This window comes from Paralichthys olivaceus, chromosome 13 (assembly GCF_024713975.1).
Source record: "Paralichthys olivaceus isolate ysfri-2021 chromosome 13, ASM2471397v2, whole genome shotgun sequence".
Lineage (NCBI taxonomy): Eukaryota > Metazoa > Chordata > Actinopteri > Pleuronectiformes > Paralichthyidae > Paralichthys > Paralichthys olivaceus.
Window position 1 is genome coordinate 13,537,189 of NC_091105.1, and position 17,083 is coordinate 13,554,271.

General features: G+C 41.0%; 1 protein-coding gene across 2 annotated transcripts; it reads right to left on the reverse strand.

Annotated features, from left to right (window-relative positions):
- Window positions 1–3,844: 3,844 nt before the first annotated feature.
- oprd1b (opioid receptor, delta 1b) lies at window positions 3,845–14,468 on the reverse strand. Of its 2 annotated transcripts, XM_069537706.1 has the most exons (4): window positions 14,349–14,468; window positions 9,184–9,446; window positions 7,468–7,823; window positions 3,845–7,298 (listed from the first exon to the last, which is right to left on the reverse strand). In XM_069537706.1, exons 2-4 carry the CDS (start codon window positions 9,432–9,434, stop codon window positions 6,769–6,771), a joined length of 1,137 nt encoding a protein of 378 aa, XP_069393807.1. In that variant the 5' UTR covers window positions 9,435–9,446; window positions 14,349–14,468; the 3' UTR covers window positions 3,845–6,768. The 2 variants fall into 2 exon arrangements, with proteins under 2 accessions (XP_069393807.1, XP_069393806.1); XM_069537705.1 differs by lacking the exon at window positions 14,349–14,468 and having other exon boundaries at window positions 9,184–9,637.
- Window positions 14,469–17,083: the final 2,615 nt, after the last annotated feature.

Below are 17,083 nucleotides of genomic sequence, written 5' to 3' on the forward strand. Positions count from 1 at the left end.
TTAAGTGTTGTATGAAATGCTAAATGTTGCCATGGCAGAGCAGCTGTTGAAGCCTCTTGAAAAGCTTGAAAACTGGAGAATTGTATACTTTGTGAAAATATTTTCTGTCAGCGTGTGCACAGGAAACCAAATAAGGTATTATTAACAAATTAATATCTGTCTTGCTGTTAAGCTGCTGGTTCTCCATCGCCCACAGACCTTGCTCTGTCATTGCTGGAGATTGCCTTGATAGATTGGGCTTGTCCAGTGGTTTAAGAGCTTCTTGTGAGCCCTGCAGTGGAGGACCAGCAGCTGTGCAGGGACTGGTGAGAATTAAGGGCCCATCTTCTTATATGTTCATGTTTACAGATCTATTATGTTGACTGAAAGACACCAAGCATTAAAGCCTGTTAATGTAGCACCATGGGGGGGTGTCTCATCCCATTAATGGACTCTTCCTGTTATTTACTTGACACGCCTGTGTGATATTGATCCAGTGCTAATTACTCACAGAAGTCTGTGTAACAACTGAAATGAAATGATCTTATAAATCACCTGTATGGATGGCAGCTTGAAAGATGCTGTAATGTAGAAATGTCTGCCTGTATAGACTTTTAGGGACTGTTCATAAATAGGTAGCATGGGCCTACACCTAACTAGTTTGGTCCAGATCTGTGGACTCTTCAGTTAATTCTGAACCACATAAGTGTGAAAGTTCCCTCAGACCACTGTCCCGACCAATGGGTCAAAATTTAATCAAAGCTGATCTGAATTAAATTGAACTGTGATTCGCAGTGTGAAAACACTTTTTTCGGATACTTCAGTCTATCCAGAGGCGAAGTACAGTGGACTAAACATCAGGAGCACTGGGAAATTGTTGTTTTGGTCTGCCTTTAACTGTCAGCTTGACCGGCAATAATATAGTAAGCAGGAATGAGTTGACAGACCTCTCAAATCCACTTATCTGAGATATACCGGCGTAATCACATCTCACAGTCTCATAACAGCCAAAGATATTACAGCACCCTCTAAAATCTTTATAGCATCTGTGAACCCGCTTCTGAGAAAATTAGACAAGTCGCCCGTGAAATGGAAGACTGTGCTCCGAAGAAAAGGAAAGGTGGAGCAGATAGGGAGAGAATTAAGAAGAGAAAAGCTCCTGCCCCAGATGCAGCTAAATACTGCAAAAATAATAATGACTTTAGTTGTATAGCACTTGTTAACAATGTGACAAAGTTCTTGACTAAATCCATGGTTAAAAATTATATATATAAATTATTTACATATAAATTAAATTATATATAAATTAATTCAAATAAGTTACATGTTAACCAGGAAGGGACAATTTAGCATACCTTGAAAACTCAATGTTCAACATATAGTACTTCAGTCCCAAATGTATGTATTTTGTAATTTGGATTACTTTGCTCTCCAATTAACATAGTGACCACATTTATAACTAGTCTGGTAACCGTTACATCAACAAATACAGGGTAGGGTTAGCCTAGAGCTCTGGTGGTGGACAGGTCATCCTGGAAAGGGTTTCCTGGAATAGAGTCAAATTCCCTGCCTTAATTATTGTCCCTGTCTGTCCCTGGCAAAGTCTCAGTTTTCACCTCTGGCAATATAATGTTTGAACGAGGAGGATGTTAAATTGGTGCATTCTAACTAGTGTTGAGTACTGTGCCTGAACTTGGTGATGCTGGTAGTAATTCCATAATGATATTACAGAGGCAACTTAACAGATTTGAATTTATTTTCTCATTCAAATGACTACTCGCTCAGTGGACAACATGCTGATGTCATCCACAAACCAATGTCAAGTAGATGCCGCCCACATAGCTGGTGACGTTCTTTCATCATGCATAATAACTGAATAGTTGTTCAGACCTCTTATACCTCAAATGCAGGGGGGCTTTATTTGAGTCAGGCCTTTTACTTCTCACTTGATATGAGGCTTTATAGACTTTAAATGAAGCAAGCCTCATTTAACACTTCCTGTTATTTCAAATTAAGAGCCCTCTGGCATGACAGCGGACAGAAACCATTTTATTTCAGTTCAGTGCTATGATGGCATGTGTCATGTTAGTAGCATCTAATTTTGCCTCTAGCCATTAGCCTCAAGCAAAGACTATCAGAGAAAATTTAGGAGCCCCCCACCCCTTACGACTCAGGTGGCAGATGGGGCCCAGTTTGAATCCCATCCTTGCTCCTCAGCAGGGAATCCCCAAGTACTTGGTCTCTTCCTTTCTACACTTCTCGCCTTTTTACAAAAACATTGAGGAAACTCAATGACAATTTATCACAGAGAACAACAGGCTAAATCCAAGTGGATTATCTAAATCTCTGCATTATCATTAACTGATTCGTTTTTGGACCTTCCGTTTGGGATTGTTTAACTCTGGCAGGGTGTGCACTGGCAGACAAGATGCTGTGCTGCCTGACGTGCAGTATGATGGTGTCTATTGTTATATTGACAGAGTTGCATAGTTGCAGAACTGTGTGTTGGAGATACGACAAATCTGTCTTTGCTGTGCTAGTGAGGAGCAAGACTTCTCCCTCCATTTCCTCACTGTAGATCTCTTCACATCTCCTTCACAGATACATGAGCAGGAGAACAAGTGTAATCCAGATGAAAACAGAAAGACAATCTTGCTTCAAAACTATTGGACTCTCTAAGCTTTTAATGCCAGAAAGGGAAAACAAGCATTGCAACAGTGAGAGTTGTTATTGATGCTTCAGCGAGATTGTCTCTGTTCTCCCTCTGTTAATTTGTTTGAGTGCATGTGCAACCATTGGCTGGGGTTAGATGGAAGCTTTTAATAATGTTGTTGTCACACACTGGAACTGCTCTACAGTATCTGTGTGTGTTTGTGTGTTGATAGCATATAGGATCAAAAAAATCCTGGCACATGTGCATTCAAGCTCTAAAGAGGAAAAAGAGATAAAGGTCAAATCTGATCGTGTAGGAGCACATATCACACTTGAGTTTTCAGACATGACAGTATAGTGCTGTAGATCCATCTGCTCTGTTGAATTCACATGTTAAAAAGACCAGAAAGCCGTTTAGTTGAGTCAGGAGCCAGCTCATGTTTGACTAAATTATTCATTTTGTTGCTTTTTCATTTGTCTTTTACACAGCGAACATGTAGGCATGTATATTTCATCGAGCTCATGCTACAGCTTTGCTCTGTAGCATAGAGTAAATCTACAGATCTCACACACACAGAAGCCAAACCCCTTACCATCACAAATGGCACTTTCTGTCTGCTCCTGCCTGACGATAGCTTTGCAATGTCTAATATAAGGAGTTTCTGAGGTGTTTGCATGTGAGCCCGCATTGGCATTGACATTAAGAATGTTTCATCCAAGTGTTAACTCCATCTAAAATAATGTCACAATGGGTATCGACCGATCCTGACTGCACTCGACTGGCACTCTAATGCAACCCAAGTGTGCACAATCCTGATTCAATGAAAAATCATTCCTTCAAAAAAGATAATACAATGTTTTTTAGTTTTTTTTCTCCAAGGTGAGTTTAAAAAACTGAGTGAAGTCTGGTTTTGTGTTTAGTCAGGGGGTGTGTGCCTGCGTGATTTTGAGGACAAGGCTGGTGATATGCATTTAACTTAGTGTGGATAGAAAAAAGCTTATTGTGTTTGTGGGTGGGTGGGTGTGGCTAAAGTCTGATATAATGTACCTGTTTTTATATAAAGTTTATGAATGTACCCCTCTGTCCATTTGCATGAGAAACACATTAGTGAGATACGCTTTGTACTTTATAATCAAGAAGCAATAGTTTTTTTCAGTGGATCCCTCTCACACTGTGCCACCAAATCCACTGCTACAAATAAAGCAGCCCCTATAGGATGTACTGTTTATTTTTAAATTCAATATATACTGTGTTTCCGTCTCAATATAAGCCACCTTGGCTCTCTTCAAAGGCACTATATAAATCCAAGTTTTTATTTTCATTATTATCAGGATGTCTTGAAATAATGAATATATACATATCACCAGCCTTATCAATTGATTTCTATATTGTTAAATGAGTTACACCTCCATGCAGGGTAACTGTTGTCTAGAAACCCTAACATCATCCCTGACTTATTTTATGCTGTGCTTTCATTTGTCCACTCATATTTACACACTCATTTTAGATGCATTTCATTAACCTCTGTCACCCCCAGCGTTCTGCAACCACCAGGGGTTTCCAGGTCAAAGGCCGCTGAGCCGTGTCAATGTTACCAATCTGTAATCCATGTGTCATCATACCAACTAATTACATGTGTAACTCCCATGAGGCCTCACTTACAGAGCATGAGGGTAATTATTACAGCACCTGTAAGAACGATCACAGCAAACAAATCGTTTGTTTCAGAACAGAGTTACCGACAGGTTGTAGTATTTCAAGATCAAAGCAATTTAAAGATACAATTTATGCTCCAAAAGGGACAAAAAGCAGTTACATCTATACAATAAGATACTTTTTGTATACTGTATTTGCTGCAACCACAACAAAAATTACAAATTTATCAAGAAGCACTTTTCTCTACAAAACAATTCACTTTTTTTGCAAAGAGAACCAAACAGAAAGCTGAATAAGGCATTACGGTACAGATTTCCATTCAGCAGAAAAACATTTATAAATAATGTATTTACAGGGATAATTGTAAACAAAAGGTCAGACACAGTCCAGACAGGAACTATTCATTTGTTTTGAAAATTATGAATGCTTTTACTAATATGAATAGCACTTCATGAAAATACATAGTTAAATAACATTCGACTCTACTAATTAATTACAAGTGAAGCTTAAAGATAAAACAGCTTAAGCACACGTAAAAAACACATTACCACTTAATATGCTGTTACATAACAATATTATACTAGATACAGTATATACTGTAGAGCTCTACCCTTTTTAAATGAACCTGCATCTCTGAAGGGGCGACATCACTGCCATCCTATGACTGATCTCATAAAATGTGCAAATAAATGTCCACAAAAGTGTCCAACAATCATCAGAGGAAAATTACCAGTTGACATGAATATTAATGCAACTTATCTCCATGGCAATTTGGGGTCATTCAGTCATGTCACCATAAGTTGAAACTACTGTGTCTGTTTTTCTTTCATTTGAATGTTTGATTGTACAAAAACGAACAAACGGAGCAACCAAACTGCTAGAGAAGTGAAATGGTGAGTCAGCTGAACCCCAGAGTTAATAGTGAATATACACTGGAGGTCCCAGTCAAACTGCTTAATCATGACTACTGTATTTTGATTTTATGTTTTATTTTACAAGCATCTTTAACGATGCAGCAAAATTTCATATAGAGTATTCATATAGAATTTGACCTCACAGACAGATCTGTAATATGTGCACGCCCTTTGTCTGTACCAGTCACAATATGCAGCCAGAAAGAATTAGGACAGAGATGCATATTTCATTGTGTTGCCTCTGTACTCTACAGTGCACTGGATGAGAAATTAAACACTTTGAGGTTGAAGTCCCAAATCAAATTCAACTTTAAAGCTGATATAAAAGCATTTTATATGGATTCAACAATGGTGAAAAAAGCTGCTTGTAATAATAAACCCGTATTATCTCTAGACTCTGATCTGTGGAGCATTATAGTGTCTTTAAGTGCATTGATTTGTTTTTTGGGGGCCTGATACTTCAATCTTTCGGTAAATTCTCACCTCAAGTGATGTAGTTTTCAGCCATTAGATGGTTTCAAAAAGGCTCTAAAAACCCACTGCATCCTCCAGTCCGCCTACTTCAGGGAATAAAAACAATTTTACCAGCTAAGTAACTACTAACTTATTTATTTAGCCGTAATTCTGGTGCTGATGCTCTGCCAGTCCTATACTGCAGCCATTCTCACCTCCTGCTGCGACAGGGATGTTCACTCAGTCATTCAGGTTTCCATCGAGTGAAAAACATGATCTGTGGGGCTGAGGTCAGGTGACTGACTCAACCAATCACAGGCCACTGTTTGGCTATAAACAGACTCAGGTGGCCTCGACTGTGTGTTTAAGATCAATGTCCTCCCTGTGCAATCTGATCATAGTGGGACTGTGTACTCTACGAGCCCTTCATTGTTCACCTAACATGGATGAAGACCTACACACAATGTTAAAGCTAAAGTTAATTAGTGTATAATTAATTAAAATTAGAATCGTCTTTTTGTTATGGTTGAGTGAGACCACGGAGTTGGCACTGCCCTGTTTCTACAGTGGCCCAGAATGGACAAACTAACACTGGCTCCAAAGAGGGTCTTCCATGTACTTATGTTGGCTGATGGTCTCTGTAGGTTCTCCAACACAGTTGTAATGGGAGGTGGTGAGGTACTGGAGGGAAACTCAGCTGTTCGCACTCTGCGGTGTCACCATTGGGAATCCACCTTCTTCTATTAATTCATTATTTGAACAAAGTAAAGCAAAATTAGTAAAAAAACGTATAACTCCAAATACTGTGTGTGTGTGTGCATGTGTGTGCTTTCTATACACTCTTAGATTGTATTTACATTCATATCCATTTCCTTATGTGCAGGCACACACGTTTGTGATCGTCCTGAAAGACAATCCATTAGGGTTTATGTCTCATGAATGCATGTTGGACACGGGCATTTCATTACATGAATTCAAACACGCAATCAATAATTTGTCTTCATGCCTGCTGTGTACATATCTGCAGGCTCATACTCCTGTAGTGGAAATCTGTGTGACCTCAGTGTGGAGGTCGTCATGATCTGTCCCCCTTGCCCTCTGACCCATGCCTAGTCAGGCCACCGGTCTCTCTGTCACTGCAGGGGCACAAACGGAGGCAGGCTCCCGTGTGCTGTTGCGCGCTCTGGAGAAGCTGCTCTGCTCCAGGCGTGTGCGATAGGGCAAGCAGAAGTCCCTGAAGCACCTTTTGAAGTTTTCGTCCAAGAAGGCGTACAGCACAGGGTTGAGACTGCTGTTGGTGTAGCCCAGAGCAATGCACAAGTGCCAGCTGGCCACTACCAGGAGGTTCTTGTGGTCAATATCCACCATTGTCTTGACAATGATGAAGATGTGGATGGGGGTCCAGCAGATGATGAAGGCTGCCACGACCACCAGGACCATGCGGGTGATCCGCCGCAGGTTCCTGTCTTTCTCTTTGGAACCGGAGAGGATGCGGACGCTCTTGAGCCGAAGGATCATTAGACCGTAGCAGATGGTGATGACCATGACGGGTACGATGAAGGCGAAGATGAACACACATATTTTCATCACTGTGTCCCAGTACCACTCAGGTTTGGGAAATCTGATTGTGCAGGCGGTGGTTCCTGAGGATTTAAACAGTTAGAGGTTTAATAGAGAGCCATGTGGAGAAGCTAATTCAAGCTCAAATGTTTTCTCTGTTACTGATTGAAAACGTAGGTGCCAAAAACCCTGTTGGGAGAAGTGAAGTTTTTATACACTATTGACAGTCCTGCCACAGTAAAAGCCCCTCACCTTTATCCGTCACCTTGGTAACAGCAGCGATCATCACAGGTACTCCGACGGCGGAGGAGAGGATCCAGATGCAGACGTTGATAAGCTTGGCCTTGGCGGGCGTGCGGAAGTCTAGGGCCCTCACCGGATGACAAACAGCAATGTAGCGGTCCACGCTCATCATGGTGAGTGTGAAGATGCTGGTGAACATGTTGTAGTAGTCGATGGCGATGACCACTTTGCACAGCAGCTCCCCGAAGGGCCAAGTGCTCATCAGGTACTTGGCGCTTTGGAAGGGGAGTGTGCTGGTGGCAAGGGCATCGGCGAGAGCCAGGTTGAAGATGTAGATGTTGGTAGCTGTCTTCATTTTGGTGTACCTGTTTTTTTGGAAGAGAAAACAACTGAACTGGGCTTTTCTGATTGATTCTTTCTCACATTTGACTAGAGCTGTTGATAGTTGGAGGGAACTGAGTTTATTTCAAGGTCTGCTGGCTGCTGTGTGCCAAAGAAGAAGCCTTGAGTTTCACGAAGCTATTTCAAGGTTAGAAGCCAATTTATTATTTGATCTAATCAGTTTCCCGTCTCAAACCAATTATTCACCATTTCCCCATGATATGATATTGAGATTGAAAGAGCTTTTTAGATGATTAATGTTTTTATTGCACTACACTGAATGCGTGAGGGTTCCTATCCTCTGCCAAAGTGGCTGTAAGCCTCCATTAAACTGCACTTATATCTAATGAATCAATTCCAACTAAAAAATCCTACAAAACCCCTCCTTAATTCCAGATTCACTGAATTTTTTTTTCCCTTTTGCATCCAGCCTTGTCTGAATGCCAGCTGAACAGTTGTCTGTCTGTTTGAAGATGGTTTCCTCCACATCCATGCACAGTGGTCGGACACATTTAATTAAACTGCAGCAACAGGCTGTTAAAAGGATGAGGAAAGACAAAGGGATGTTTTTATAGTTTCTCCTAATCCTCCACATGAAGAGATTATTACACGCCATGCACGGATCTTTACCAGGCAAGAGTGAGGCCATAATGTCTTTTTATATTCACTTACTGTTTGATTGTTGGGAAATTATTCTTAAACGCATCAATCCAGGAATTAAAGAGGCAGCTCAGGGTGATGATGACAGTTGAGGTTCAACCGTTTCCTCACTACTGATTTATCAGCATCAAACCGTCAAGACACAAATCATCAATATATTTACACATGATTAATTTGTTCATGCCATCTTTTTGTAATACAAGTTCATCATCTGAGTTTACTACATCATTCCTGACAGGTGCAATGAAGGAGGCTAATTTCAAGCTGGAGAGCTGCACCGCCCTCCTCTCAAATGTGTAGGAGGTGTGTGCGTGCGCGTGTGTGTGTGTGTGTGTGTGTGGGGGGGGGGGGGGTCGTGTGTGTTTGCGTGTGGGTGCGTGTGGGTGTGTTGGAGAGTGGCTCTCAGACGCACTGGAACTATGGTGACCAATTATAAGGACAATCATAACATTTGTATTTATAGACGTGTAGTTGTATTGTATAACGTTTTTTCCAGAAGTGAGTTTGTAGGGTACTTATAGGTGAGGTAGAGTATTTCTCTCCTGCACCAAATGCTGTTCAATTTGTGCCAGTTTTCCCTGATCAGCATGTTTCCAGCAGCAAATCCTACTTGACAATGTAAATAACTTGTCTCTTATTTATTCGAATTAGTTTATGTTTCTTAGTGGTTCTCCTGTCTCTTACCTGACCACCCCGTACATTACGAGCACGTTTCCCAGCAGTCCCACCACACAGATGAGAGAGTACAGAGCCGTGATGCACACGGCGATGATGAGACTTGAAGTGGCCCTGGCTGCAGCCTCGTTGGTCCGGTTGCTCCTGGCCGGCAGCAGCAGCACCTCCTCGGAGAATGTGACATTGATTGGAGTTACTGACACCGAGTAGCGCTCGCTGAAATCCCCCAGGTCGTCGGGGAGAAGGGTGGGGAACTCCATTATTTGATTTCTCTACAAAAAATAAGTGAGATTTTAGAGTGGGAAGTCAGAGATTTCCAAAGCAGGCGCACGAGAGCGCAAGGAAACTGGAAGTAATGTTGAGAGAGATGAGGCGACCAGCCGTTTGCTCTCTCTCTCTCTCTCTCTCTCTCTCTCTCTCTCTCTCTCTCTCTCTCTCTCACTCCCTCTCTCTCTCTGCGTGCGTGTTTATGTGCGCTCTGCCGCTCGCTCCCTTCGGCAAAGCGCAGTGGCGCGCAATGGAGGATGTGTAGAGACCGTTTTCCTGTACACTCCCCCCTAAAGGGAAACCATTTGTCAACGTGCTTTAATTAAGATGTAGCACAGAACAATGCTTCACCACTTCCTCTGTGTTTTTTATTCTCATCATTGGCCTGGATTCAAGAAAATAGGAACAGGCTCTTGCTCCACCTGCTACCCAACTCCTCATCAATGTCAATCAGACCCAAAGAGTCCAAGGATCTCTCCTGGTTGTATCTTTACAGCTCAATTAAACTCGCCTGCAGGCATCGAGCCATTCCTCTGCCCGTTCGCCCTTGAGGTACCTCCGCTCCCACTCCCCATGGCCTGTGGCCTGTGTAAGCACAGCTCCAATAGACAGCTGACTGTTATCAGGAGCCAGCCACCTCCATGAAATTACCTCACTGAGACACAGGAGAGATGCTCTTGCCAGCCAGTAATGAAAAATTCCATCCAAACGTGCAGGAGCTGATGCAAACCTTTTCAAACGTCCTCTGGGAGGCGTGAATGAAGATTTTTGGCCATTAAGTTATCATTTATCAAACGTCTTGGACAGGTCACATGACTTGATTCATGTTATTTGTCATTGTTATGTCATCCTAATCAGAAATCAGCCATTAATGCACGATATGGTGACCAGCTAATGGAATATTAATCACAGTTCTTAATACAAAACATCTATTACATAAAACAATTGAACCTATTATGACAACTTAATTTGCTGATAACGGAAATATGGTCTAAAGGATTTTGTTAATGTTAATATTCACCACAAAACAGTTGTTAAATATAGGCTTTGATACATTTCAACAGTACAATAGTGATAATATATGTTATGTTACTTTTTAGATCTAAATCAATGAATATACGTTTTACATTGATTTGGTTGTCATAGGCCTATACAATTCAATCAGCAATTTAAAAACGAGTATGTGTGATGTATCATTTTAATCCTAAATGTTCATGTATTCAATATGTATATGATGTAGAAAAGTTTTCTTCTGGTACAAACAGAGTAACATTCAATGATCTTTTACAACTAACTTTCACCTCCTGCCAGTTTGAGGGTTAAGTCGGGGGTTGACGGCTCACAGCCGAGTGTATGAATCCTGAAGTGAATCCTATACGATTTGTCATGTCACCCTTTATATTTGCTGTCCGAGTAATTGTGTTGGTATTGATTACATCTGCATGAGAAAACACATTGATGCCGGCACACAGACATGCAGGCTCCTTCATTTGAGAACCCTGTTTATCGTGTGGGATGCTATTTAATCAATGCTGTTTATATTTGGCCACAGCTCTCCTCGCAAAGATTGATTCTTATCAAGCCTGCATAAGAAAGATTCACTGTTACAATTCAATGAAACACCACTTCTGTTTTTTTGAATGGGTTGAAGCATTTAATTATTATTTCCAATATTATTCACTGCTTGACCTTCTCAGTTCACACCCACCATGTCATGTAAATCCTTGATTACACAAACTCTAAAGCAGAGCAGGTGTGCCTTTTTAAATTTTCATCAAAGCTCTTGTTTCTCTGTCTTTCTTTCTCTCCGACCCATTAGTGCGAACATCAGAAATCATTAGGAACAAGCAGCTGCATGGGATCATGTGTTTGCTGAAACTGTGGCGCCTGCACTTACTTGTCTGCAACATGTTTGAGAGCATCTCTCAGGGGGTGAGTGTTTATTTGAACGCAAGACAGATTGAAACCCTCCCGTGGCCGCATTTAGTGTTCATGACTGTACTCGTCTTAATGCACTCTGCAAAGTGACCTTTACAAAATCTGCCTTTAACCAACCACCATCAGCGCCACACAAAGCAGGGACATTGAGAAGAATGGAGGCAGCTTGGCAAACAAAAGCTCAGAAGCCTCCCTCTTTACTGTTCCTTCTAAAGATAGATCATGTGCGTCCTACTAACGTGAAGAGCAGTAATTAAAATTATCAGGCTCGTTTTGGGAGTTTAGCGAGCTCATTTCTCCTTCAACACCAGGGGTTACTAGTGAGCATAACCGTCAAAATGATGCTGAGTAGCAGTGGCACAGGCAGATTATGACTCTATGAACGGCAATATGAGTCTGTTGGTTGTTCAGCTGTTCCATCGCTTTTGTCCAGACTGAAATATCTCAACACCTGTCAAATGGATTCCTATTGAATTTCATACAAATAGTAATGGTCCCCAGAGGATAGATCCTGGTGGTTGTGGTGATCCTCTGACCTTTCCTCTGAGGCTGACCGCCGATGATAGGATTAAACTTAAAGAGGAGGAATCCTACTCACTAAGGTGATCCTCTGACTTTTCCAAATTTTTCACATACACAAAAAAATTCTATATAAATTAATACAAAATTCTGTAGCAATAACAATGATTCCATGGACCTAATGACATTTGAGATCCTGTTAGTCTTGTTTTGAAAGAATCAAGGATGGAAAAACGCCAACGGTTTGTGGTTATGAAGGACAAGTGTACTGCTGGAACATAATAAAGAATATAGTAGCAGTGTCATTTCAGTCCTTTAGATTATTTTAAAGATGAGATCAAACCGTGGCAGAGAAATAGAAGCAAAGGAAATATCTTCAAAAGGTCAGAGTGTAACATGTGGTTATGTAAGTGCAATAATTCTTTCTATTACGGAAAGTCTGAAAGTTTTTTTTTTCACCAAACAACAGTCTCTGGTGAATATGTAAGGGACTGTATAACATGTGGCAGGGACGCAGCAGAGTGGGGGGGTCATGAGACTGACACCTCCCTTCACATATGTTTCATTTAATTCAGACCACCACACATCCTGAGGAGTTGGCAGTAAATTCTTGTCTGGACAGTTACCTTAGCCTGTACAATGTACCTACACAGCTCTGATCATACCACTCAATCACAGCAAGAATAGCCCAAGAACAGCTCACCCCTCCTGGTGTGAAATGACTAACAAAACACTTCAGGAAGTAAATTGACCAAGTTTAATATCTGTTACAGCTGTATGACACCTGCCTCTGCTGCAGGCACCATGGTGATGTGCAGGGTTACACAAGCTGGCTCTCCATCCCCTCTGATGAAGGGGACTAAAAATTCTGTAATGTATGAGTGCTGGGTAGGTGCTCTGTGTAATGCTCTGTGCAGGCTGAGTGTATATGATGAGCCACGTCTCTCGTTTTTCACAATTTTGAGATGCGGTGGTAATGTGTCATAAAAGAGGGAGAGATGTGCCTGGACGTACGGTAGCCGACACAAACAAAACGCGGCTGTTGTTGTTGTGTTTATGTTTCCTCCACTCCCCTCAGGGAGGATCGCTTATGATTAATCTGTACGGGCTCGGCATGATTACTCGCATCACTCTTCAGCCCAATGGAAACCTTGGGAAGCATTACGCTGCCTCTCTGAACACATCATGTTCGTGGCAGGGAAAACCGAGTATAAACACTTTAAAGTGGGCTTGATGTTGGGATTTTGCATAAAGATGGAGTGATGATGAAGATGCATGTTTAATGATGACACAGGACAAGACGGCTGCTGATGATTGATTCAATGTCAATTAATCATTTTAATAGGCTGCCCTGGCGCCTTCAATCGATTGAATTGTCGTACTTGTTGCACTCGCAGTCGTCTTGTATTTTATATGCTACCACTAATGTGTTTCATGTCTGCTATAAGAAAAAGGTAGTATATCTTGATATTTCATTTCTCTGCTTTGCAGGTATCAGTCTGCAAAGATGTCTTTAGATCACAGAGAAAGTGTAAGAAAACCCATTAACCAAGGCTTTGTACTGTTTCAGAGTTTGTGTCATCTTTGTGCCTCTCATTGTCTGAGGGGGGCAACAACATGTCCACGCTGCAGCTTCATTTTAACTGTCTGCAGCTGATGAGCTTCTGCTCTCTGTCACACTGCATCGTTATCAACCACACATCAAGCCACATATAGAATAATCAGCCTGACCTTCTCAACCTGCAGGTGTGAACTTGTGCTAACTTCTGTCTTGTAAACAGGCAAGAGCACTTATTACTTTCTACAAATGCATCGATAGTGAGGCTTGCAGGACACTGAGCAGACGACCCAAGTGTCATTGTGACACCAAGAAAAGATAACATTATATCTGACCACAGGAAGGAAAAGTGTCTACAGGCTTTCTTCAGTGGTCCATTGTCTGTGCAGTAATCCTCTAGGCTCAGGGCGTCTGCATTATTTACTGTTCACATTCCACATGAATGCACATAACATATCTCAGTGTGATCAGCGAAAAAGAGTCATTACAGGGAAAAGAGTGGAGCACATCAGGGTCCCTTTCCTTAACAGCTCTGAGCGACAGTGCAGCAGCAAAGTGATTCATTTTTTCACTGTATTATATGTCAAAACTAACAGGCTGTCTTTTTATGGTGTGTGTGTGTGTGTGTGTGTGTGTGTGTGTGTGTGTGTGTGTGTGTGTGTGTGTGTGTGTGTGTGTGTGTGTGTGTGTGTGTGTGTGTGTGTGTGTGTGTGCGTGCAGAAACAAATGTACACTTTATGGGTCAACGACTGCAATTGTACATAATAGTTTCTTGTGGTTTGTTTGTAGACCAGACCTGTGTTGCCACACTGATATACTGACAATGTGAACACTGCAGATCAGATACAGATACAAAATGTAATACTGGAATGGGTGTGTGTTAATAACTTACTGCACTCTCAGAGACGTTTTGCTCTCCTCCTCGATCAGGTTCATCATGTCTTCACCAGACTTTGATGACGGGAGCTGATTGTTCTCCTGAACTTTCAGCAGCTGAGTCATAACTGCAGTCTGCACAACAGACAATAGGCCAAACGTCTTTATGTGTAAATCTTTGTTTTTTTGTATAAATAAAGGACACAGTTTATTTTAGTGACTTCATTTTGATGCAGACTGGAAACTACAGTGGGTCTTACTCACCTGTCCCGTGTAGGAGATGGTGTGCCAGCAGCACTTCTTAGACTTCTCATAACATGGCGTTTGAAACAATTCCTGTAATGAAATAAGATAATGTCATTCTACAGTTTCATATTCAGAGTTTAAACTACATCTTTAAATGTTTACAGTCTGGAAGAAGTGTTCACGCATACCTGTGTGTGTGTGTGTGTGTGTGTGTGTGTGTGTGTGTGTGTGTGTGTGTGTGTGTGTGTGTGTGTGTGTGTGTGCGTGCGCATGCATGTGCGTGCGTGCGTGTGTGGGCACTGTCAGAAGAGCACAGCCATTAACCGTGGTGGCAGAGGCTCACAGAGATAAACAAGAACAAAGCTTTTGAAACAGCATGTTGTTGTAGGTTTTTTTTTTCTTTACATCTGAAAGCTGGAATGTAATGGCGAATTATGTGTGGGTACGTGTTGACAAGTCACACATGTCTTGCTGTGTGCTTACACTGTCATATGCAGAACACAACAATTTAAATATTTAATTTACTAAAATTTTTTTTCAATTTCTCATTTTTTATTCTATTTAATTTGTATAGCACAAAATCTGAACATACATTCAGTATGTATGACTGTATTTAAAGATGGATGACATGACCTCCAAAAGTGAAGCAAAGCATCTTGATTGCCACCTAGTGGCTGGCTGCAGTATAGGTCATAAACCCTGCCTCCTCCATGTTTGTGGATGGCACTCTGACTAAAAAGTCAAATAAATGTTACCAAAAGACAGTTTCATATCAGAGTGGTCTTTAAATCGTACTCGTAAGAAACACACTGTTGGTATGATGTCACATCTATAGGGATTGTCAGAAAATTATTATTTGGTGATGGATGGTCAGTGAAGGTAGTGTATTTTAGTCAGAAGATGTGGGGGAGGATGTACCTTTCCCGTCTAGGATATGTTGGGTTAAATATTTAGCCATTTTCTTTTTTAATAAATAATAACTTAAATAGAAAACAGGTTTCAGCCCCTAACTGGACAGAGAAAGGTTGGCTGGAGAGAGCAACTTTTACATGAGCAGTGAGTAAACTACTGAGTTGAGTTCTGCTGGAATATTGGTATTTGTGCATCAGGTTTATGTTTTATGGGATATTCTTCTTTACAGTTGGGGAAGAGGTGAATACATACCTGGAAAGATACTTACAAACAAAAGTAACATCTTACAAAATACAGAATTTATGTAGAGTTGGTTGACTGGTTTATAAGAAATTAATTAGACACAGTAACAGTTCATCATTACAGACAATACTCAACGCATCAGTGCCTCTGATTGAAAATTTACTGATGCTTACCATATCCATTTAGTGCCTTTTTTTTTTCTTCATAAAATCATCCGCGAGGTAATAAATCATTCATAATGTAAACTTCTCCCTGATTGCAGTGCCACTCATTTAAAACTGAAGACCTCCCTGAGGGTATGATAGCTGTGACTGACAGATATCTTCACTCTGTGGTGACAGTGGAATAAAAATCTCAACCTCCTTCCACAAGACATTTTTTTGTCAGCTGTTTTTTTTTCTTTTTTTCTGTCACAGTGGTATTCTGCAATAACGGGCAGAGGTTCCCCAGCTTCACTTGACAATTAGTTACGCAAGACAAATTTGTCTGGGTCTGGGACTTGATTAGTTTTCTGATTTCCATCTGTGGGGAGGCAGCCAGCGCAGTTTCGATATGATGAGACAGAGGCAGCGTGCACTAATTGAAAATGTTTCTAAGTGTTACACACACTGGCAGAGAGGGTTAGAAGTGAGGCTATAGTAAGGCTAATGTGTCCTATTCATTGTGTCTGTTTGAGGAGAAACTGTGATCAAATGAAAGCGACACAAATTGTAAAGACACACTGCAGCCTTCTATACGGAAATGCTGAGATAATACTTTTTCAAAAAAAATGTACGTCAAAGTCTGATGTCCTATTGTCATCCACTGGGGTGTCATTATATGTGCGATGGCAGAGCATTTGTCCTTCACCCACACAAATGTGATCTATGTTACTGCAAAAAATCAATATTAAAGAGTCTGCTTTTTATATGTAAAGTATGCTCATGGGGAGCCACTCAAAATTTGGTTTGAAATTGATTATTCAAAAATTTTGGTGTTAGTCGTTGTTTCTAAGGAGTTTACATTTTCATCTTTTTTTTTATGTGTCTGTCTGTTAGTAAGCAGGATTTTGCAAAAACTACTTGACGGATTCCGAAAAAACCTGATTCAGAATGGGCGGTGAAAGAAGCTATATAAGCTATTTGGTGCAGATCAAGATCAGGGGGCAGAGCTTGGAATATCTTTCCTCAGGTACATGGATGTTGAAAAAATGAGGCATTTCAAGGGGAATGACTGGCATTTGTAACCTCAGATCCAAAGTGAATAAACGAAGAGACAGAAAGAGGCTTGCAAAGAAAATACACAAACACTGTTATTACTTAAACAGAAACACTAAAACACCACCCCCTCTGAGAAAATGATTGGGGCTAA

Coding starts and splice junctions, on each gene's coding strand:
- oprd1b (XM_069537706.1), bottom strand. CDS start 9,434: ATGGAGTTCCCCACCCTTCTCCCCGACGACCTGGGGGATTTCAGCGAG. Junction 7,824..9,183: donor GTAATGTACGGGGTGGTCAG/GTAAGAGACAGG, acceptor CCAAAAAAACAG/GTACACCAAAATGAAGACAG. Junction 7,299..7,467: donor TACCAAGGTGACGGATAAAG/GTGAGGGGCTTT, acceptor TTAAATCCTCAG/GAACCACCGCCTGCACAATC.